The 24,538-nt window shown below is 51.4% G+C and overlaps 1 protein-coding gene across 1 annotated transcript in view; it reads right to left on the reverse strand.

The window, feature by feature from the left end:
* Positions 1-16,481: 16,481 nt before the first annotated feature.
* Positions 16,482-24,538, reverse strand: part of UBAC2 (UBA domain containing 2) — a 185,749-nt gene continuing 177,692 nt past the window's right edge. The window contains exon 9 of the mRNA XM_070408663.1: positions 16,482-17,666. Within this exon, the coding sequence (XP_070264764.1) occupies positions 17,559-17,666 (108 nt within the window). The 3' untranslated portion in view covers positions 16,482-17,558. The remainder of the gene's footprint in view (positions 17,667-24,538) is intronic.

Here is a 24,538-nt window from a genome sequence, read left to right on the forward strand (position 1 = left end):
CCCTCAGAAGAGGTGCTCACCTCTGCACGGGTGGCTGCTCTCCCCTTGCGAGTCAGCCCAGCAGGTCTTTCTCCTAATAAAGCCTGTAATACCTGGTTTTCGGCTCCCGACTGATCTTTCATTCTGGTGCCGAAATCCGGAAGGGGCAAACGGAACGGGGACGATTCCTGGACCATATCCTGAGCATTTCAGGGAAGCAGTGCACAGCAGAAGCTCGCCCCGGGCTAACTTCCTGACTTTGCTCAGTGGTGCAGTTCTGGGTTGATTGGCTGGTCCCAGTCCCCTCTCGAATCCTTCGAACCTGGACCCGTGGGGATCTCTTCACCTCCTGCCTTCCGGTAGGCCTTCGGATTCAACTTAAAACACCCCCCCCCTTTTTTTCTCGCTCCCTGTGACCTGGAGGGGCATTAGGGTCTCAGAATTTGCCGTCTACTTGGCTACTCGTACTACGAAAGCCCAGGCACCTGGCCGGGAATACTCTTCTACTCCAGGGGAAAAGTGTCTCGGGTGACGATCTCGGAACCTTTTCTCGGCTCTCTCTCTCTACAGGCTGGGTGAGGGAGCAGGAGGATGCTCCTGTTCCTTCTCCAACTTCCGATAGCCCTTCCCTCCAGTCATGGGGACCTCCCAATCCAAACCCCTCGAAACACACCCTTAGGGTGTCTCCTTGCCAATCTCTCAACTCTTGGTCTTTCTGGCTACGTCAAACCAAAGAAGCTCATTTTTCTGTAATACTGCCTGGCCACAATATGAACTCGATAATGGCTCTAAGTGGCCCGAGAATGGCACTTTCAATTTCAACATCCTCAGGAACCTAGATAATTTCTGCCACGGACAGGGAAGGCCTCAGAGATCCCTTACGTACAGGCTTTCTTTGTCCTCCGCTCTCGCCCCTCGCTTTACTCCTCATGTTCCACTCATCAGATCCTCCTCACAAAGTCCCCTTCGCCCCCTCAAACCGATCCTCAGCTCCTTTCTCTGTCTTCTGACACTTTCAACCCAGTCGATCATTCCTCTCCACCTCTCCCACCAACCTCCACCCCCCTTTATACATCTTCTCCCTCACCTGCAGCAGATTCCCTAAACCCAGACCCTCTTAACCAGCAACCTCCTTCTCCCCAGTCCCTGAAACAGCCTTTCCCATCTAACACTCATTCTCAGGCCACCCAAAGACTGCCTTCCTCAACAGCCTCTTCTATTCCTGCGTCCATTCTACCCCTGAGGGAGGCAGCAGGAACTGAGGGCACAGTCTGAGTCCATGTCCCATTCTCTATGCCCAGCCTCACACAGATTGAGAAGCATCTCAGGTTTTTTTCCCACTGACCCAATCACCTTTACTAAAGAGCCTGACCCAGTCCTATGTCCTGACTTGGCATGACATCTACGTCCCCTTGTCCTCCTCTATAGAAATTTACCACCTTAGACCCCACCACCCCAGAGGGAACCCTTCTTCTAAACACCCATTTTATATCCCAATCAGCCCCCGACATACACCGTAAACTTCTAGAAATAGATACAGGTTCACAAACCCCTCAAAAAGACCCCGTTAACCTGATCTTCAAGGTCTTTAATAATAGAGACGCAAATCCAAAAACAAAGGTGAGATCAGGCCAGGCTGAGGCCCAGAAGGAGGCCTTCCAGCTCCTAGCCACCCCTCCCATAAACCCCAAACGAAGTGCCCGTCCTCCAACTGCAAGTAAGTCAGGGGCTAAGCCTCCTCGGGGCCCATGCTTCAAGCGCAGCAAGGAAAGACACTGAGCCAAGTCCTGCTCAAACCCAAGACCCCCGCCTGGACCCTCCCCAAGGTGTGGAAGGGAAGGCCACTGGAAATCAGACTGTAGTCTGGCCCCTCCGGGTCGGGCCTCAGCCAGTCAAGCATAGCCGCCCTCTGGATCCAGTTTGGAGCTCCCAGACCTCCTGGGACTGGCTGCCAAAGAAGCTTCCCAGGCCCTGACAGGGCCCCACAGACTTACATTGCCAGGACAGAGCCTCGGGTAACGACTGTGGTGGAAGGTAAGCCAATCTCCTTTTAATGGACACTGGGGCCACTTATTCTGCCCTCTCCAAATTCGCTGGGACCCTTGTCCCCTCCTCAGTCTCTATTATGGAGGTTGATGGATTAGTCTCACAGCCATTAACCACCTCACGTCTACACTGCATCTTACTAACTTCCCCCATTCACTCTTTTCTCATTCTACCTCGGTGCCCAGCCAGGGCTACCATGTACCCCCTCATAAAGCCCAGTTGTCCCAAACCACAGTCAGCTACCTCAGTCTCACTCTCTCACCCCACAAGGCTGAGCCATTCCTTGGACTGTAAACGCCTTATCTCCTTATCTCCTCGATGACTGTCCCCTCCTCTGAATAAGAGGTTTTCTTCTTTCTCGGGCTCACTGGGTATCTCGCCTCCAGGTTTACAACTTTAGTTTTCTTGCAAAGCTCCTCTATGACATGACATGGTGAAGGGACCTCCTCACTGAGCCTTTAGGTCCCAAGGCCAACATTCTTACCCCTTTAACGCTCTGAGAACTGCTCTGACCTCAGCGCCTTCTCAAACCCGCCCCCCCCCCCCCCCCCACCACCTCCCTTCCCAAAGAACAACTTTCTTGACTGCACAGGCTTACAGACACAGTCCGGCTATTATCAGAAACTAAGCTCATTATCTCCCCAACCTTAGCATGTTATCTCTAGGGGAAAATTGCGGCAGTTTTGAATCCAAGCAGCTAGAGGCCTGGGAACAGGCTGTGGGGCCTGCTCCCTCCTCCCCCTGCCTCTTCTCCAGCCTCATATACCTATACATAACTTTCCAAAGTCTTTATTAACTTAAAGACTTTGGAGCATTGCTGGGTTACATGATAAACATCTAAATATTTTAAAATAGCATACAATACTGAACCATTGATTGCTGGACATGTTTTAATTCGCCTGCTCTTAGTTTTTATCACAGAAGGTCTCTTGTACTTCGTTGAATGTATATTTTCTGAGTGCAGTGTCTTACTTCTTATCCAACCATCCAGGTCCCTGGCTTCCGCTGCTCCTTTCCTTCCCTTTCTCTTTTCCCGTGGATAACAGCCCATTCTAACATTCCCTCCCGCTTTCACCGCAATACCATCTCAACCACTCCTCTGTCACCCCTTATTGGTATTGCCATGGGGACTACCCTCTCAGCTTGGAGCGTGGAACTGGGAAAGGGAATCTCATACCCTTTAGTCCACCTCTTCTCCTTACACCTTTCAGCTTGTCTCCATGATCAGGGATTTTTCTTCCTCTGTGGGGAAAACACACACAGCTGTCTCCCATCAGCTGGACAGGAACCTGTACTCTCGTCTATCCCTCACCCACCACATCATCCCCCGCTTTGGCTTTCCGGTGTCTCTTCAATCTGATAATGGCCCCACTTTCGTCTCTCAGATAACACAGCTGGTCTCTCAAATGCTAAACATCAAATGGAACCTCCACATCCCCTACCACCCTCAGTCTTCGGGTAAAGTAGAAAAGGCCAATCATCTCTTAAAAACACATCTAACCAAGCTATCCTTGGAGCTCCCTATGCCTTGGACTGAACTACTCCCCCTGTGCGCACTAATGAGACTGAGGGCCATGCCACAACAACCACTACTTCTAAGCCCCTTCGAGATCATGTATGGGCGGCCTTTTGTCCTCGAAACCCTGGAGGACAATTCCCCCTCCCAGGAGACTACTTCCCTGCTTTTGCCCATATGAGGCCACTCTTACAATAACACCCTGATAATCTTCTCCCCATCCCTTTCCTACAACTTCTACTCATCTGTCAGTCCTCCCTGGGGACTTGGTCTATGTCAAGAAAAAGGGAAAAACATCCTTAACACCCACATGGGAAGGGACTTTCCCAGTCATACTATCTACCCCTACTGCAGCAAAGGTACAAGGAATACACCACTGGTATCACCTCTCACACATTACGCCATATAAACCTCTACACAAAACACTACCTTCCTGCACTTCTACCCCCACAGGACCTACCTCTCTCAGGCTCACCAAATGTCTCCCCAACATCCCCGAAGAAGACTCAGTGGCACAGTCCAGGACCTGATGACTCCTCACTCCTCACAGGCTCAATTCTACCATCTCCTGCAGTGCATCCTGGAGGACTGGTCCTGGTGGCAACCACGATCTGCTTCCCCAGAAGACTGACACTCATGGGTAGTAGATCTTACCTGGCAAGGGACCCTCCAACTTTTTACTGAGGAAGAAGCTCAGGTTTTCGAATTCCTATTTATATGTCTCGTCTCCTCACCATAATCCTCCTACAGGCAGCTAACAATGAGTGCACCAATGAAGGTTTTTTGTTTTTTTCAGGTGTAACAGACTTGGGATGATGAGGGAGTCGTCAATTCTACTGTCTGGAATGGGAAATCCTCTAGTGTCACTCTCTATTTTGATGCCTTTGCGGCCATGGCCCTGGGGTGGTCTAGCTGCGGTGGGTGGCATCAGAGCTATGCCACCAACCACAAATACCTATGTATGAAATACCGCCAGAAGGGGGACTGGGACGATGTAGGGGAGTTCTACTGTCCATATTGGCAGTGTTCTCACTACCATTCTGGTGTTTTACGTAGTCTGCTAGTAAACCTCAGATCCCCCTCGGACTGTGGCCCCCTTACCTGTAATCCTGTCAGCTTTACCATATCAAACCCAGCAGACCCAGTCTGGAACCAGGCTCAGCCAGCAGGAATTAGAATAGATGGAGGAGGCAGGGATCCCAGGGGTATAATTGTCCTCATCAAAACCTATATTAATCCCTGACCTCCCCCTCCCCCACTAAAGGACATTCTCTCTCGCCCCACGAACTCTGGGCCTACTCCTTTACCCACCCACATCAACACAACTCCCATCTACTCTCTAACATCAATCCCTCCTTCTCTACATCCTGCTGGATTTGTCTGTCACTGGTTCAAACTCTCATCATAGCTACTCCAATCCCAACCTATTGGACCACTAACTTAACTCTTACCTGTACCAGACTTCAATGCACCCTATACAACATCTCTCTCTTTAATACGGAAAACACTACCTGTTTAGCAAATACCTCTCAAACCGCTACCTCAACTACCCCTATACCTTACTACTGTGCACAATCTATAAATTTACCCGCTCCCTTAGCCTGCCCTCCACCAGGTGTTTTTCTTCTCTGTGGGACTAGAGCCTACACCTGTGTTCCCCAGGACCTGTCACACTCGCTCTGCCTTTATGTCTTCCTAACCCCCAATCTTTCTATCAGAAGAGAGGGAGAACTCGAATCCTCTCTTGGCCTTCTCAGGCCTCGCCACAAAAGGGCGGCCCTTGTTCCCCTCTTAGTGGGTACGGGAGTCCTCACTGCAATAGGGACAGGAGTAGGAGGCATTTCCTCCTCCGTTCATTTCTACCACAAATTGTCTGCTGAATTTTCGGAAGATATCTCCACCATTAGCAATTCCCTTGAATCCCTTCAAAGGCAGGTAGACTCCTTAGCAGCGGTAGCCCTACAGAACCGGCGTGCTTTAGATCTCTTGACAGCAGAAAAAGGCGGTACCTGTGTCTTTCTTGGGGAAGAGTGCTGCTACTCTGTTAATGAATCAGAAATTGACAAAGATCACATTAAATCCCTCCGGGTCAGGATTGACCAAAGATGATGTAACCAGCTAGAAGTGGGGTATGCCATTTTTGGCTCACTTACCCCACGGCTCCTCCCACTATTAGGCCCACTGGTATCTATTCTTTTATTTTTGCTCTTTGGCCCCTGTCTCATGCGCTGTTTCACTAGTTTTTTGCAGAACAGAATGCAGGCGTTCGCCAACCAGAAGGTGGGAGAGATCTGTCTGGCCTTGAATTCAGAACCTAGAGACACCTATGTCACCAGAATCTTTGAGACCCCGAGTAGATGCCTCTGACGACGCCCCCTCTCAGCAGGAAGCAGCTATGGAAGACGGACCTTCGCCTCCTGACCTTGCCTGGACTCTCAATTTTTTTTTACTATTACCAAAAGCCTGGAATGATAGATCCTCCCTTCCCCCAACTGGTGGGTGGAGTAACCTGCAGCCCAGAAATACCTGAGTGCCTAACCATGTACCTTATATGGACCATACATTAAGCCACCAATCAGTGCACGCCGAGTACCCTAAGCCCCCATTCCTTCCCATTCCTCCCCTCAAAAGGAGTGCTCACCTCTGCACGGGTTGCTGCTCTCCCCTTTCGAGACAGCCCGGCAGGTCTTTTTCCTAATAAAGCCTGTAATACCTGGTTTTCGGCTCCCGACTGATCTTTCAGTGGTGAAGTACCATAAACTGTGTGGCTCAAAACAACAAAAAACTGATTCTCTGACAGTTCCAGAGGCTGAGAGTCCAATATCAAAGTGTGAGCATGGCTGGCTCCCTCAGAGGCTGGGAGGGGGAGGGTGGGAGAGGGTGTCTGTCCCAGGCCTCTCCCAGCATCTGTCCAGGGCTTTGTAACAATGCTTGGAGTTCCTTGGCTCCTGGGTGCACCACCCGGCTCTGCCTTCATCTTCATCGGTGTCCTCCCTGTGTCTGCTCCACACGGCACTTCCGTCTTTCTACAAGGACGCCAGCCATCTTGGATAGGTCCACCCCAATGCCCTCATCTTAACTTCATTAAACTTCATTATACCCGCAAACGCCCTATTTCCAATTCAGGGCATATGTGCAGGTCCTGGGGGTTAGGATTTCACCCTACATTTTGGGGGGACAAAATTCAACCCATAATACGGACCCGTTTCTGAGCACCCCTCCTTCCAGACACACTTCTTAGAGTCTCAGGCCATTCCCGACCTCCCCAGCCCTAGCCCCACCCTGCCTCAGAACACCCCCCACCCCCCTGGAAGGTGAGGCTTGGAAGAGGGAGTGAGAGGGGTCGGCTTTAAACACTAGTTGGTTAAAAAAACAAAATAAAGTTTAAATGTCATGGTCTGTTTTTCAGATCCTATCAAAATAACCCCATGCCACCACGGAGACACCACCAAAGGGTGTCCTCACCCTCCCTGTGGGGGCTCCGTCCAGTGGGAAGTCCAAGGGCCCAGGGCAGCCCTGTGGTCAGGGCTCTGTACTGAGGGCTCCGAGTCCCACCCTGGGGGTGGACAAAGGGTGCCCCACCCTAAGAGGAGTTCAGGGGATTCTGCCATTGGGTGGAGGGTCTCATGATGACTTCTAAGAATCTTAATCACTTGACATTTTAAGGGGGAAGAACAGAGAGTTTCATAAGTCAAGTTCGTAGATACCCAAATGTTCCTACGGCTCTCGGCTTTCTTCAGAAAGCCCATTTCCATTGAGAATCACCACTTCTCCCGCATCACTGCACACCACAAGCTAACCACTGTCTAGCTTTCTCTGCAGTTTTCTTTCTCACTTCACCCACTGACTGTGTATGGGACAGACAGAGACTGAGAAGTTCCTCAGGCCTCTGTGGGACCTGGCCTGGGGTGCACGGGTCAGATCGCACGTAGGCAACACGGCTCTCTCATGGCTCAGGTGCCCTGCTTCCTCCTGGTTGAAATCTTTTTCTAATGCCAACAGGACTCAGACACTTTGATTCCAAGGAGCCTGGCCCGCGTAGGCTCTGTCGCCTTTAGTAGCTCTGCAGTGGCACAGGCAGCAGGGGTGGCTAATGCCCGATACATCTGTTCCCTTTGGCAGGTTTCGCATGAGGTGTAACGCGCTGAGGTAGGTACGTTGCAGAAGTTTAGTCCGAGTAAACACTCACCAGCTCAATCAATAAGCGCGAAGGGCTGCTGCCCCTAAAACCGGGAGGTGCAGAGAGACGGAAGTTGTCTCACACTCGCTGCCTCCCCAGGGGCTGCCTTAGCCGCCGGCCCCCTTTCTGCCCAGCATCGTCACCATGGTGGAGTAGTGTGTCACTTTGTCAGCAGTGGTTCCTTAATTCCATCCCCACAGGATCTGTTAGGGGATGAGTTGTGTCTCCCCAAAGTTCATCTGGTCCTAACCTGAGTACGTCTGAATGTGACCGTAGAGGGACTTTAAAATGAGGTCCTTAGGGTGGGGCTGGTATCCCTGTCATAGGAAGACTCTAGGACACAAGGACACAGGCAGGACCATGTGGAGACAGAGAGAAGGCACCCCCTGCAAGCCAAGGAGAAGCCTCGGAAGAACCCAGCCCTGCTGACATCCTGGCCTCAGACACCAGCCTCCAGAACCGGGAGGAAATACACTTCTGTGATTAAGTCCCCCATCTATGGGGTTTAGTTATGGCAGCCCCAGCAAACTAGTACGGTATTCTTACTCTCTTATTTGGGCAAAATAAATGGACCCTGCTCTCTCCTTTGAAACATCACCCTTCCTACAACCCGCTGAGAGAATGACCGAAGCCCAGATAGAGCGAATGTCGTCACTCCCCCTTGTTTTCTTAGGCGCCTCTGGACTGAGCGTGGGGTGGATGCTGGAGAGTGAGCCCTCGGTCATGTCTCCTCGGTCAGGGAACACTCTCCTCGGTCACATCTCCTCGGTCAGGGAACAACGGGGAGGCTGAGCGGTGCCTGGGGCTGCAGGCGGGGCGCAGGGCCTGTGTGTTCCTGCCTCGTCACCGCGCACTCAGTACAGTTCTGCTCTGCCTTTCCCCCGGGGTCAAGGCGATGAGAGATTCAGGGAGCAGCTTCATGCCCAGACCGCACCCCGCGCCCGCCCCCCCCCGCCCCCGCCCCCCCCCCCCCCCCCCCCCCCCCCCCCCCCCGCCCCATATCTTACGACCTAAAGAGGATTTTCCCCAGACTGGCCTGTTAGCCTGTTTGGTACTTCTGCAGAAGTCTGCTGATCTTATCTCTAGTTTATCCTCAGGCTCGTCTTTTATATTCAGAGAGTTCGGCTTGTGACTGAGAAGACCAGCGATAAGCGATAAGCGTCGTGCTTTCCATCGCCTCCCTGAGGCCCCTGCGCAGGCAGAGCTGTGAATCCAACCAATTCCAGCCAATTCGAGTGAAGGCGAAGACAGGGAAGGAGGTGAGAGGCCAAGGACTGGAAGCACCTTCCTGGGAGGCTGGGAGGCTGCCTCTTTCCTCGGTTTTACAAAGTCAGCCCCCCGCGGCAGAATGGGGCGACGGGGACTCCCTCCAGGTGGGGGCCTCACAGCACGTGGGCTCCAGGCCGGGGGAGGGGGCTGGAGGAGGGGGCTGGGGGTGCCCAGTGGCCGCGGGGAGTCACTGGTGGTTCCAGGCCTGGCTTCGCCTGTGAAAGGAGAGCATTAGTCAGGATGATTGCCGGCGCCCTCGCCGCTCTGAGCGCTGTGATTTCATCGTGTGAGACCAGTTGTGGAGTGGTTTTCCATGAGTTCATGGGCTTCCGCACTATCTGCCCTGTATCTTTACTGGCTTTCTTTTCGTGTCCGGTGTGGGCGGCCTAACTTCCATCTCCTGCTTTGCCTCCGGCTGGCGACCACTCTCCCATCCAGTAAAGCGGTGGCAGGTGTGGGTAGCCACACAATGTTGGAGGCAGAAACCTGAAAAGAGAGGGGAAGGCCCTAGCCGGTTTGGCTCAGTGGCTACAGCCTGGACCCGTGGACTGAGGGGTCAAGGGTTTGATTCCAGTCAAGGGAATGTACCTGGGTTGCAGGCTTCAGCGTATACGGGAGGTAACCAATGGATGTGTGTCTCTCACATCAATGTTTCTCTCTGTCTCTCCTCCCCCCTTTCACTCTCTCTAAAAATCAATGTAAAATATATCCCCAGGTGAGAATTAAAAATAAATAAATAAACAAATAGATGATAGATAGATAAGAGAGAAGGGAAGGAAAGAAGGTCTGAGCCGGGGAGAGCAAGATGAGGAATACTGGCTCAGGGGCTCCCAGTCAACTGTCCTGTCCATCTGGACTCGTGTCCTTTCTTTTAAAAAAATTCTCACCCAAGGATATGTTTTATTGATTTTTTTTTTTTTTTGAAGAGAGGAAGGGAGAGAGAGAAAGAGAGACAGAAAGAGAGAGAAACATGGATCTGAGAAACAGATTGGTTGCCTGCCGTAGGCATTCCAACCTCGGATGGAGCCGCAATCTAGGTATGTGCCCTGACTGGGAATCGAACCCACAACCTTTTTGGTGTCTGGCACAGCGCTCCAATCCACTGAGCCACCAGGGCAGGGCATGGATGTCCTTCCTGACACTCACTGTGTGAGGCAGGGGTGCTAGGAGCTGGGAGAAGAGACTTGGTTCCTGAGCAAGAACCACTGTCCTGAGATCCCGGGACCAGAGCCAGCGACGCACTGTTACTCCCTTGTTGCCGCCCAGGGAGGTGAGGGGGCTCTCTGGGAAGTGGACTGTCAGGGGCAGAGGCCCCACACGTTCTTCACGCTGCCCTTGGGAGACCTCCTTGGCCGGTCTCCCACACTGAAACACGCCACGATCGTAGTCATGACAGCACTTCAATGAGGGGCTCTGCTCAGCCAGCTCAGGGGGCCCGCGGGTCCCAGGTTGCCCCCCCCCCCCCCCCCCCTGCCTCCCGCTCCGTGCTCAGCCTGCCTGCAAGCAGCTGCTGGCTGCTCCCCGCCCACCCTGTCCTTCTGTCCCCACCAGGAAGTGCCGGACTCACCCACAGACAGCTGTGTTTGTTCCCAAAGCTTCCCTGCCAGTTGCTGTTCAGATGAAGTAATTTAACCATTTGTTATGTAGACCAATAAAGCATCAATTTGAAAAGTAAGAGTTGTTTTAATAAAAGCTACGGTTGAACGCTTTGGAAAGTTCAATAAAGGTGAATTGCTAACGAAAGCAAGCCTGCTGTTAAAATGGGTGTGAGTGCCATGGTTACAGGACACTGAGGAGAAACGTAAAAATCCAGGATGGCATGCGTTCTCCGCTAACCTTAATAAAGAAATCCAAACTGGAACCATAATCAGGGTGTGGATGATGAAAGACACAAAATTCTAATCAGGACAACTATGATTTTTTTAAAAAAGACCTTGGCTACAGGGATACCAGCAGATTGGTGAATTAATTACACTGTCATGTTTTAACTTCAAATATTTAATATATTTAATAATATATTAATATTTAATATAGTTGATATAGTTAACAATATATTTACTAAATATATTCTGCTCTTTATCCAGCTTTTAATGTGAATTGACTAATGACCAGACCCCAACCTCAGAAAAAGAGGCTTTGGGCCTGTGCCATTTGTGTCAAAGATCATGGCCATTCCCCAGAGGCAGGGATCAGATTTTGTTAGTATTGTGTACTCACCCACTCCCACACCTACTCCCTCACCCACCCACCCACTCACTCACTCTCACCCACCCACCCACTCACACATTCCCTCACCCACCCTCACCCACTCCCTCACTCACCCACCCACCCACCCACCCACTCACCCACTCACCCACTCACCCACCCACCCACTTACCTACTCCCTCACCCACTCTCTCACCCACCCCTACACCCACCCAACCACCCACTCACTCACTCTCACCCACCCACCCACTCACCCACTCACTCCCTCCCTCACCCACTCACTCCCTCCCTCCCTTCCTCACCCACTCCCTCACCCACCCCTACACCCACCCACCCACCCACTCTCACCCACCTACCCACCCACTCACTCACTCCCTCCCTCCCTCACCAACTCCCTCACCCACTCACTCACCCACTCACCTACCTACTCACTCACCCACCCACTCCCTCCCTCCCTCCCTCACCCACTCCCTCACCCACTCCCTCACCCACTCCCTCACCCACTCACTCACTTACTCTCTCTTCAGTTGCAGGGACTGGTACATGAGGGAAACAGGGGTGGAGTTGGTGGTGCAACACTTGCCCCCAGGGGCCTATGGTTATCCTGCCTGGTGTACGGAGGCAGCCAGCAGGGAATCACTGGCATTGGCCAAATTGCTGCTTACCAGTCAGGTTCACCATGAGCATCACTCAGCTCGGTTCTGGAGGGTCCTTGGAGGGCTGGGGCTGGTTCTGAAATGCTGCCTCCTGCCCCCAAGGACCAGCCTCTCCCTCAGCCCCAGCCGATCTGTACCCGGCACCCACATGAGGAGGTTCTTGACCCCCTCGTGGCTACGCTGGGAGCATCAGACATCAGACATCGGGAGTGAAGTGGATTAATTCCCACCCACATCACAAACCCAGGCAAGACAGCACAGTCCAGGGGTGGCCCAGGTCTGCTGTTCTGGGCGAGAAAATGCCTCATCCATGGTACATCCTAAGCAATGCCGTGCTCTCCGACAGCCCCAGCAGGGCTCCGCCAGAAGTGTCTTCCCTGTGGAACGAGGGGAGTGGTGTGAGAAGTTCCCCAAGGCACGTCTACCCCTGGTTCCAGCACCCCTGGGCTGCAGTCACGTTCAGTTGGCCTGGGGCGTGGGGTGCCCCCAACATGGGGTGCACAAGGGCACTCCGGTCTGAACCTCCAGAAGATGCCTGCAAGCCCTTAAGAGGGGAGTGAGATTTCTTTGAAAGGTTTCAAAACCTTTTATTGAATATTTGTGTACTACAAAAGGGTACCTATGGCATCTATGTAAGATATTAAAAACAGCAGTAAATCAGACACTCAATACGCCCATGCCCTCCCGCATCCTATTCACTTCCTTCTTCTGCCCCAAAGCAATCATATCCCCACACTTGTGTTTATCATGTTGGAGTGGGTTTGAGCTCTCAACTTAGAGATTTCATAAATATTCTGAAATGGTCCCTTACACCGGCATCAGCAGAGAAGGCTGGGCGGGGTGGACTTGGCCTTCCCTCCGTTCTGCTCACATCTCAGGCAGAGGGTCCGCTGCCCCGCGGAGGGGACTGGCTTTTCCAACGATGTGCCTGACTCACTCAGTTACTGAAACAAAGTGAGTGCACATCCCCCCATTAAACAGGCCCCTCAGGCAACAGCAGCTGCTGACATCACATTGGTCTCTGTGCAGGTTTAACTACCACATGGCCCTGCCAGCTGAGGAGGCAACACTTACCCGGGACACCTGCTCTCTCCAAGGTGCAGACTCTGCCGAGTTTACAGACCTCTGTGCATGTGAGAGGCGGGGGTCAGTCACAGGTTAGAAATAAGAATGTTACAACATCTGCAGAATATGCTAGGCTCAGCCATTTTCAGATACAATGCAGTAATGCTGTTGTACAACATTACGTAATCTTATAAGGTAAACTCCATGCACAAAACTGCCAGGACAGCAGAAGAGCAAAACTGACTCTGAAGCCCTAACCCAGTGGTTCTCAACCTTCTGGCCCTTTAATACAGTTCCTCATGTTGTGACCCAACCATAAAATTATTTTCGTTGCTACTTCATAACTGTAATGTTGCTGCTGTTATGAATCGTAATGTAAATATCTGATATGCAGGATGGTCATAGGCGACCCCTGTGAAAGGGTCGTTCGACTGCCAAAGGGGTCGAGACCCACAGGTTGAGAGCCGCTGCCCTAACTGGTTTGGCTCAGTGGACAGAGTGTCGGCCTGCGGACTGAAAGGTCCCAGATTCAATTCCGGTCAAGGGCATGTACCTTAGTTGCGGGCACATTCCAGTAGGAGGTATGCAGGAGGCGGCTGATCGATGTTTCTCTCTCATCGATGTTTCTGACTCTCTATCCCTCTCCCTTCCTCTCTGTAAAAAATCAATAAAATATATTTTAAAAAAGAAATGGTAGCTCTTTAAAAAAAAAAACTGACTCTGAAAAGGAATGAAATGGAAATCTTTTTTTTTTTTTTTTTTTTTTTTTTTTTTTTTTTTTTTTTTTTTTTATTTTCCTCTTAAAGTATTACAAAGGGTATTACATAAGTATCCTTTTCCCCCCCCCCGGAAATGGAAATCTTAAGACAGAAAAGTCAGCCACCTGGGCTTCTGGACTGGGCTTCCCCCACCTGGGGGCACAGCACTTCTCTGAAGGAGGGAGGGGGGCCAGAAGAGACCAAGTGATGCCAGGAGTTGGGACCCCCTTTCCCCACACAAACCTCTTTGCCTGAAATCCCAGCTCTACTAGAGGCCCCAGCATAGCTCACGGGTTCTCCATCAGATACTACTGTATCCAGCAGGCTCATGCATTCACATGATTTTGTCAAATGCTCCTACTCACAGACTGCAGCTTCAGAACTCAAGTTTTAGTCTGAGCCAGAAAGCTGGTTTCGACACTTTTGGTCCATCCTTTTATGTGGACTAGGGCAGTGATCGGCAAACTCATTAGTCAACAGAGCCAAATATCAACAGCACGACTGAAATTTCTTTTGAGAGCCAAATTTTTTAAACTTAAACTATAGAGGTAGGTACATTGTTATTAACTTAATTAGGGTACTCCCAAGGCTTAGGAAGAGCCACACTCAAGGGGCCAAAGAGCCGCATGTGGCTGGTGAGCTGCAGTTTACCGACCACGGGACTAGGGGTTGTCGAAGAAAATAACCTTCTGATTCTCACAAATTAAAAGAAAACACTGAAGTTTAGGGTTTATACACTTTCATTTCTATTGAGAACAACCATTGTCGGAACGTAACCCAGGGATTCAGAAAGCATTCTAAGTGACACTGGAATGTGTTCACAATTTTGTGTTCATTTCTCTAAAATGTTTTCCTTTCTAACCCCAGACTCGGTCTAGTTTATGACTCAGGACTTCAGTCAGGTTTTCCTTTATTTGGGGAGGCGGGTGTCACTATAGACAATGTTTTCCTTCTTCCTCTTTCTATTTCACAATTTGGAATCTGCTCGCTTGAAAATTAGGCCCAACCTGTTACCATTTGCACAAAATCAAAAGCCTAAATGATCTTTTCTTGACCTTAGGAAACCAGACTCAATGGCTCGCCGAGGCTTCCCTCCGCATGCGTCACTATGCGTGGAATACAAAGGCCTCCTTTAGGGGTCCCGTCAGCCTGAAAGGTTTCTGGGTGTCTTGACAAGAGGTGTGGGTGTTCTTGGGCGTTCACACGCCTGCAGTGGGTGGCTGCAGTGTGCCTCAAAATCTGCAGGAGGCAAGAGTGGATCAGGCCCTGGCTGGTGTGCTCGATGGTTAGAGTGTCAGCCTGCAGACTAAAGGGTTGCGGGTTCGATTCCCAGTCAAGGGCACATACCTGGGTTTTGGATTTGATCCCCAGCCCCAGCAAGGGTGTGTGCAGGAGGCGACCAATCGATGTGTCTCTCTCACATCGATGTTTCTCTCTCTCCGCCCTCCCTCCCTCTCTTCCACTTTCTCTAAAAGAAAATCAATGGAAAAATATCCTCAGATGAGGATTAACAAAAAAACAAACAAAAAAAATTGGACCAGGGCTGGGAACGCCAGTAAGGCAAAGAAACAAATGTGCCCGGGAGTGAGACGCCTGGCACATGGCGAGTGTGTGTGTGGGGCAATAAGGATGTTCTAGAGCAGCGGTTCTAACTGGTGATCTGCGGACCACGGATGGTCTGTGAGGTCCGAAAGGTTGGCGACCGCCGTTTTAGAGGGTGTGGCTGATGAAGGGGGAGAATGAAGGAAAGCAGGGCTCCCCACTGGAAGGTGGGATCTGGCAGCTGTAGGGAACTGAGAAGGAGGCTGAAAGACACCAGGGAGAGCCTGAGGGTGCCCTGCCACTGTCGGGGGCATGCCCTGTGGCCGCGCTCCGTGCTGACCTCCGCTCCTATTCTCTAAGTCAGAGGCTGACGTGGAGGCTCACCAAGGCTCTTTGGCAGGACAAGGATCTCTGAAAGGTACCCACACTGAAGAGGGAATCCTGCCCAGAAAGCAGTCCTTTCAATGCAGGGCTCACTCTGTGCTCCCTGCACTGGGCTCTCCGCGCTCCCTTCCTCTGGGGGAGCAGCAGTGAAGCGCGTGGCGCAGTCAGCGAGCATTTTGTACTGTTTTGGCTGCACTGTGCTGGGTGCTGTTCGAGGTGAGAAGGAACCCAGAGGTGGCACGTTTTTGGGTGTGCTTGTTCTTCCCTGAGACCTTCTGCCTGGGAAACGCCTCACAGGCCACATGACCACAAGTCGCACACTCTCAGGCTGTCTAGTTCCTGCCCTTGGTCAGTGCGTGCAGTGGAGGACACCCCCACTCTGCCTACTGTCCCTGCAGCCTGTGCCTGGGACCCGCGGGGCTCCGTCACCTCAGCCCCATTCTGAGCAGCCGACGGCCCCGAGAGGCCTAAGCATGGGGCCTCTCGGGCTAGTCCTATTGGCAGGAACAAAGGGCTTCTCACTGCAGAACAGCACCCCCATCTTCTGAAGAAAGATGAGCAGTCAGGCAATTTTTTAGGGGAGTGAGGTAGCATGTAGTATAGCCTAGAACAGCCGTGGGCAAACTATAGCCCGCAGGCCGGATCCGGCCCGTTTGAAATGAATAAAACTAAAAAAAAAAAAAAAGGACCGTACCCTTTTATGTAATGATGTTTACTTTGAATTTATATTAGTTCACACAAACACTCCATCCATGCTTTTGTTCCGGCCCTCCGGTCCAGTTTAAGAACCCATTGTGGCCCTCGAGTCAAAAAGTTTGCCCACCCCTGGGCTAGAACAAAGTTTTATTTAGGTAGGTCTAATAAAAAATACCCAAAAGTAATGCACGTTAAAAACTTTATTGTAAGTATCATACATGTCCAAATTTACATCAATTTGATACATTTCTGCTCATTTTGCAGAACACAATCGTTGTACAATTTCCTTAAACCTTGAGCCACCTGTGTTAGGTCTCTTCAGCCTCGCCCCCTCCGGCCTCCCACCATCTCCACGGCGATGACAAGTCCCTCAGGTGACTGCCTGGAGCCCAGGTCCCAGTCTGCCCTGGGCCAGGAGCGCCTGCCCTATTGGCCCAGCCTGCCCACCGTTCTCTGTTTTCTCTCTGACCCACTCCCCGCTAACCTGGGCGGACAACTGTGGATACTCTAAGCAAAGTTCACTCCAGTAAGTGTCATGGAGTATTCCAGAACCTAGAGTCAGGAACTGATTATCAGGAGGTGGGGAGAAGGAGTTGGGAAAAATTCCCTGGACAGGAAAGGGTTGGACCAGGGTAGGAGTCAGTTCTCCGTGTCTCCCTCATCACCTAGGCCCGGCCAATACTGCGGGCAGCAGATAGGTACCCCTAGGAAGTGTGGCCAATGAACAGCCACTAGGGCTTGAAAACAAATTTGAGGGGAAAAAAACAGCGATGAAAAAAGTCCCTAAGGGATAACCTGACATGTCCTTTCTGAATAGCATTTCCCTTTCTCCTTTTACGGCGTTTATGATGAGATATAACGTAGGATGATGCATTGTAAGAAAAAGGATAATATTACAATAGCAGTGATTTCCCATCTGGAGTGCTATTCAACTGCTTGCAGACAGCTGCAATTTTAATGCATTTTAAACACATTAGAAATGAGTGATGATTCTCCGAACTAAGGAAAACACCCAATAAAAAAGTAAAGACAGAAAATACATGCTAATTTAATGGCAAACTTACTTTAGAGTACTGAAACTGATTTTCCATACCCGAACAGTAACGACCTTGAATTAGAGAGGGAGCAGCGGGACCCGCCCTTCGCCCGAGAAGATACTCAGAACATCACTGGACGCAGGAGCCTCAGGCTGACATGGGAGCAGGGATGGCACCTGCTGTGGTCAGCGGCTCGGCTAGTCCCAGTGTTGTCCGCGGGGACGGTCAGTGCTGCAGCAGGAAGTTGGTGGCCACATTAAGGTCATTATTCGAAGCTCTCAGGGCTTCCAAAGCATCGCCTCTGGAAAATCCCATCTCCATGAGCCGGGCCACCTGAACAGAAACAAGACCAGAGACCGGGTGAGGCTGAGGGCACTGTCCCTGGTCCACCAGCCCCAAGTGCTCTTCACGTGAAGGACAGGCTGACCCCCACCCCCAGGGAAAAACAACCCCAAAACTAATTTTCGTTTCAGTGTGAAATCTGAGGTTCAACAAATCCTCACAGGCACATTATAAAGTGCTTAATACATAGAGCCGATAGATATGCACTCGCCCATGAAGTCCTCCTTTTAGAGATGAGGAATGGCGCACCCACGGGCCCAGCGACCTGCCAGCATGAGCAGAGGGCGGCCGGGCCCGGGGCTGGAGAGCAGGTCTGTGGAAGCAGCCGCCGTTCACCACACTCCGTGTCAGATCTGACTCCGGAGGAATGACGGCTCAGCTGCACTTTCTTACCCAGGTGAACAACTGTTTAACTGGAGACTATTCCCAATACTGGCGGACACTGACCATGACAATGCCTTTCCGTTCTCAGGGTCACCCTGTGGGGCACGTCCTGTGCATGCCCACACGGTGCCAGCATTTCACATCAGTCACAGGTTTCGCTGCGTCTGGCTGGGCTCCGCAGGTGGCAGCAGCCCTGTGTGCGGAGGCGGTAGGTAAAGCCACAGGGGCAGGGAGGACAAGGCTTGCATTTTTTAAACCACAAATCCTGAACCTGTGAAAAAAGGGGTTTCCTGTTCTTTTTACCTACAGGCAGTCTCCAATGTCAAAACTGGCAGAGATAATAAAGTTTATTCGTAATGGAGTTTCCCATTTAAAATTGTATGATAAAAATGTCTGCGATGCTGGAGAGCCATGAACATCTACTTTTTTGTACTTATAGTAACATATACCACATTTGCAATAATATTAGTCGAAATGATACTCCTACGAATGCTGAGATTTTCAATGTGCTCATTAGAGAGGCTTCTGTGGCCGAGTGATTAGTCACCACTGTGGTCCTCTTTCCTGTAGAAAACTGGGTGCTGGGTGCTGGCGCTGCCTGAGGGGGAAAGGAACTCCGACCCTGCTCTTTCCCTCCTTCCCTGCTGAGGGGAGTCGGTGTGTGTGGGAGCGTGGGGTGGGCTGGGGGGTGAGGGAGAGAGCAGGGTGTGGGAGGCCTGAGTGATGGGGGGAGAGGGAGAAGGTGCAGAGTGCAGGGTGCAGTGGGCAGCTGGCAGGGCGAGGGAGTAGGGGTGAAGTGGGTGCACTTCCTCGGGAGCCTTGGGAGGGCACACAGGGGATGTGAGTTCCTCCTCAGTGGGGTTCTGGCCAGTGTTTTTCAAAATGAGATGGTGACCCCTTGTGAGTGGGTCATGAACAGTGAGTCGGTTCAGACTAGGGTTAAAGGCTGCACGCAGTGAGGGGCTTCCATAAGCTTCATATTCACACAGGTGAGCAGCGGGTGCGGGTCCCACTGGGGCGTGGTCAGAAGCCTTGGACAGCTCTCTTCTAAAGGAGCGGTCGGCCTGCAGGCACGTCCAGCTCAGCTGCCCGGGGCGATGGACAGTGCGGACGAACAGAATGGCCGGGATCTTCGAGCTTCATTTCCACTCCAGGAAAGAAGCGCCTTTGCAGAGGGTCAGGCACACTCTCCCCTCATTGGCCAGATGTGAGTTCCTCCTCAACGGGGCAGCACCCGCCGCTCACTAGTGTCACTCGTGGTGACAGCAACAGTATTGCCCTTTGGAGGAACAGAAAGCAACCCTATTCCCTTTTCTGCTCGAAGCACTTTGAGAGTCTGAGGGCTGCTGCCTCCTCCCCTGAACCCCCTGGCGTCTCTAGGCCAGCACCCCACTCCCGGGGTGTCCCAGGCACGTGGCGCCGTCTCCCACAGTCACTGGGGGTGTTTCCTGCTGGAATGCTCTTCCCTCGCCCCTGGCCTGGTTGCCTCCTCCTCATCCACAGGATCTCGGGGTGCTTGGCCCTTTTCCATGTCTCCAGACGGGGAGGAACCCAAGTAGAAGTCTCGTGGCCCCACTGACCTGTCCTTTCTCATGACTGTGACTGTCCCCTGTACTTACAGGGTCAACTGCCTCTCCCCACACTGTGCTCCAGGCCTGCTGAGAAGAGCCCTGGCTGTGTTTGTCCACCTGTGCCTCAGTGTCCAGCACCCTCCAGCCCAGCCTCCCCGTACATGCTGCCCGTTTATGCCGTCTCAGAACACAGGGCCCAGCATCACCTGACGGGGACAAGGGCAGCTAGACTGCTGTCTTCCTGTGACCACAGCCCTTGCTTCAGTAGCATGTGTACACATGTGCAGTTGAGTGTACTCATGCCCTTTTGTATGTAGCTACATTATACTGTGGTGGCCAGTTAAGGTGGGGCCTGCTAAAAACCCTCTGGTATTTTCACATAAAACGCTCTCAAGCCAGGCCTCTCACACCCCACCTGTGAGTTTATACTTGATCTTCCGGGTTCAGGAGCATACAATGCTGTTAAATTTCCTCTGATCAATGAGGAGCCAACTCAAACTACCTCCAGTTTAAATTCTGTGCCTACCATGTGAGTCTACCCCTCAAGCTGGAGCATCCCCAGATTGAATTAGCAAACCTCTACCATGGTACTCACGTGATCGCTGATGAAAATGCCAAGCAGGTCAGATCAAAGACAGGGCCCAGAGCTCACCAGAGACCTCCCTTTCCAGTCAAGGGGCCAATCAACATCTTGTTAGAGATTTTTCATGTTTCACACCCACTCCGTATGATTACCCGTTGTGCAGGTCACCAACATCTCTCTCAGGGTGAGGCGATACTGTCAAATGTCTTGGTGACATCCTGTGTCAACAGGATCAGTTTGGTGCCTTCAGACCACAACGCTCTGCTCTCTTTAACGCTCACAGGCTATCTGTTTGATAATCTACTTGAGACTTCTGCCAGACATGAAGCATCCCTTTTGCCAGTCATTCTCAGAATCCACACTTTCCCCTTTCCTTGGAGCATTTCAAATGGAACGTTACCTTGCTTTCTCCACCCCGATCAGGACTTGTGCTGAACACATGTCACCGGGGAGAAACCACCTCACTGGTCCAAGTACTCGGACTAGTTATTTCCGCTCCTGGACAGAAATAACCCTGCGTGACGCTTGTTCTGGTTCCTCCAGTTAAGAACTGCCCTTAGTGGAGTCGATGAGCCCGGTGAGGAGGTGGGCAGCTCCACCTGGCCTCCCTCTGTTACCCACAGACGCCACCGACCAGCCCACGTGGCAAACGCTACATTCTCACCTCTTTGCTGTCTTAGAGGACTGACAGGCTGCTTCTTTGTACCTTGCCAGCAGGAGCAAATCTACTTTTTCGGTAAATCACGATTTAAAATAATTTAAAATCGGCAGCTAATCCATATGTGGATGACTGGCCGGCCCCAGGGCCCCCAAGGCGGGACAGCGGCCGGCCTCGGGCCTGGGCGTGTCCCAGGTCGGGGAGTGATGTGTGGGTGAGGAGAAAAGCTTTCTCTGGTGTGAGGTTTCTCCTGAGCTCCCCCTCCCTCTCACACAAACAACCACAGGTGCAGGTCGCTGGCTCTTCCCAGGTCTCGCAGACACTTTCTCAGAGTCTGTGCAGGTAGAAGCCCGAAGCCTGGCTGCTGGTTCGAAGCTGGCGATCAGGCCCCATTAGCCACAGCTGGCCTCGGGGCCTGCTGAGCCTTTTAGGGCTGAGAAGACAAGTGTGATTACGAAATTTTATTGCTGGTACTTGGACCAGATGAAGAAACTTATGAAGTAGAAACAGCGTTAACACAGTGTTTCTTTTCAAACACTGAGTAATGACACTAAGAAAGGGTGTCTGTGAGTTTCCCCTGGTGTCCAATGCTGTGAACATCATGGAAAAATGAAACTGCACGTATGGGCTGGGGTGTGTGGAGAACCATTAGCCAGAGCAGAGGAGAAGTAAAGAAGTAGTGTTTTCTGACTGCCCCAGCCCACAGGGCAGGGCACCACCCTCCGTGGTGGTTCAGCGGTTCACGGGGCATAACCCACAGCACCGAGAGCAGCGTCGGCAGCTCTCCTGGCCGGATGATAACAATTACTGCTCGGACCTTACTGTTTATCTGCGCTGAGAGGCCCTTCCTGCCCAATCCGAATGCAATTCGTTACCGTCTCTGAAATGCTTACACGAGTTTCTGTGCTCAGACAGCAAAAGAGGAAAATCAAGACCCTTGCAGATCTGTACAGGTCAGGTAGGCAAAATATAGACAAGATTCCAGGAGCTTACAATTCCTTAAAATAAAAACACAGGGTAGACTGGCAGCTGGTTGGATCTGACCCAAGGGCAAGAGGCTCATCCTGGCCACTGCGGTTGGAAGGTGGCGATGCGGTCGATCAGGGGCAGGGCTCCAGGTGGCCTCATGTTCACAGTGTGACCTCAGCTAGGGGACCAACACCTCAGCTCCCAGCTTCCTCACACGTGTGAGAGGCTGAGAACAGTGACTGGCGTAGCAGGTGCTCAGTGAGCAGGGCCTCTTCGGATAATTATTATCCTACTGGACAGCGACTGGGCCGCGTGAAGAGCCTGCCCTCTCAACCTCTCAGGTCTCAGTTCAGAGACTGACAAAACCACCCTCGGGTTTTGTTTTCGGCATTCACTTTAACTGCTTCCACTTCACTAGTTTTATATCCTTTGTTAGTCAAAGAACTGACGTGTCTTTTACAAAGGATCAAACACAGGCTGTTCTTGGAGAGGGCGTGGCTGGCGTGGAGTGGCTGGGAGGAGGCTCAGAACAGAAAGCCGCCCCTTCTGGGCTTGGGCCACTGCCATGGAGGGAGCGCCCATGCTACCCCAAGTGACAAGGACCTGCGTAGACGTGGCTGCATCGCCAAGGGCGCCCACATGAGCACCCACAGTCCCGCTTAAACACAGATGCAAGCGAATTCTGCAACCTATTTCTAGGGCTTAATAGCATACAAGAATTGGCCTAAGAAACCTAATGTGACGAGAATGAACAAAGTCAGAGGATAGGAAAAATCTTTTTAAAGGGTGAGCGTAACATCCTAAACAAAAAGCCCAAATTATTTTAGTGACTCTTAGGAACACCTTACTTTACATCTGTATAAAGTCTAGGAAATATTCCATTTGAATGATCATATAAATAATGGTATTTGTAGATATTCAGTTTACCACCCTCCCCATCCAAAGCATATGTATTATTAAATATGTTAATTCACACGGAAAACCTAATCTGTTTTCTCTGCAGGCGGTTTCCTGTCATTTTAGTTCATCTATTGTCATGAGAACCATCTGCTACCGACCTCATCAGATCTAACATCCAAGGAAAGAGAGAGTTTCAGTGTAAAATCTCTTGGCATTATTTGACCAGAAGATAAAAATATGTCCTGATGGGTTTAAATAAAATTGCGGAAGTACAGGAACATCACTGATTCAACGACTACTCACAGACTGTCTCCACTGCTCTAAGTCCTGCCCTAAGGAACCACAGTCGGCTGGGTTTTGTGACTTGTGGGTTATTTTCCCTGGCAGACGTGAGCTCCGTGAGGGCTGGTACCACGTGTGCCTGGTTTCCCACCCAACAGAGCGTGGCACAGAGAAGGTGCCTGGGCATCGGTCAGAGACGGTGTGTAAGTTCAGCGATGTAAGTTCTTTAAGGAACTGACAGTTGTTGGGGGACAATGACCAATAAACATCTTGGGGACAAAATGAGAAAGTTAGTAAAACTCTTAGGACTCTGGAGAAGATGCTAAGATAGAGACACTGTCTGATTTAAGGGAGTCAAGAGCAAGGCAAGCACACATCTCCATCAGCCCTGAGGGGCGGGGTTTGCAGAGGTCTTGTATGCTAAGCCGGCAGCTGTTTTTTCCTTTCTATCATGCAAGGGCCCGACTCAAGTGCCCAAGCGTCCACTCCAGCAATGGCTATCTGGAATAATCGCACTGCCGGCCACAGGACTAGATAAAGAGCCAGCTGCCTTTCCCCAACTGAAGCCCCTTTGTCTTAGACTCAGAGATCTTGGCTGATTTCAATAATTGACAATTTGGGCCACGTGGTTTCCTCCCCCACACTTTAAATTCCCACTCTTACGTTTTAAATTCACCAATAAAGAAGAAGACTGTAAGGCCCAGACTCCCACCCTTGACCTCCATAAAAATGAACCCCAGGCCCAAGCTCGAGCCCTTCTCGCCTCCAACCCCACCCCCACCTCTCCCTCTCTTGCTCTCTATGTGGGCCCAGGTGTGCTGTGTAATCCCAGGTCTTGAAAGTAATAAACTTCTATTTTTTCAAAGTTTCCTGATGATTATTGCCAAGCCGAGACTAGCACAGAACAAGTCTGTTTAGGAAACTTTAAAAATGCCCCATAGGAATTTTCTGAAAAGCATTTCCGTCCACATTCCTACTGTTTCAAAGCACAGCAAGTACCTTCCTCCTTTGCTGATGTATCCAGAAAATCTGTTCTCACCACAGAACAGCAGAATAGAGTTCATCCTGGTTTCTGGTCTAAAAACCTAAATCACCCTTTTCTCTAATTGCTTTAGAAACCAGGTGTAGTTGGGTTAATAGCCAAAACATGTTAATGCTTTTCCTGTCTTCCACATTCACTTACTCCCCCGAATGTACCCTCTCCAATGCCTGCTTGCTCTCCCTGAGCACGTGAGTTCCTGGAGGCAAGGATCCCAGGGAATCAGACTGAAGGGATAGTGAAGGAGAGCTGGGTACAGAGATTCCAGCTCCGCCTTATCACTGGGATGGAGACAGCTGTGGCGGTCCCTCCTCATGACCCGCAGGTCTATCCGCTGCCTCCCCGAGGCCCTATCCGCTGCCTCCCCGAGGCCCCCGTGCCACAGCCCCCAGGCGGCCAGCCTGAGGTAGAGGCACCACAGAGAGCACTGCCGCCGCCTCTGACAGTGCTCCAAAGACAATATGCTTTTCAAAGAGG

This window comes from Myotis yumanensis, unplaced genomic scaffold (assembly GCF_028538775.1).
Source record: "Myotis yumanensis isolate MYYU_CA2020_CCGP unplaced genomic scaffold, mMyoYum1.0.hap1 SCAF_3, whole genome shotgun sequence".
Classification (NCBI taxonomy): Eukaryota; Metazoa; Chordata; class Mammalia; order Chiroptera; family Vespertilionidae; genus Myotis; species Myotis yumanensis.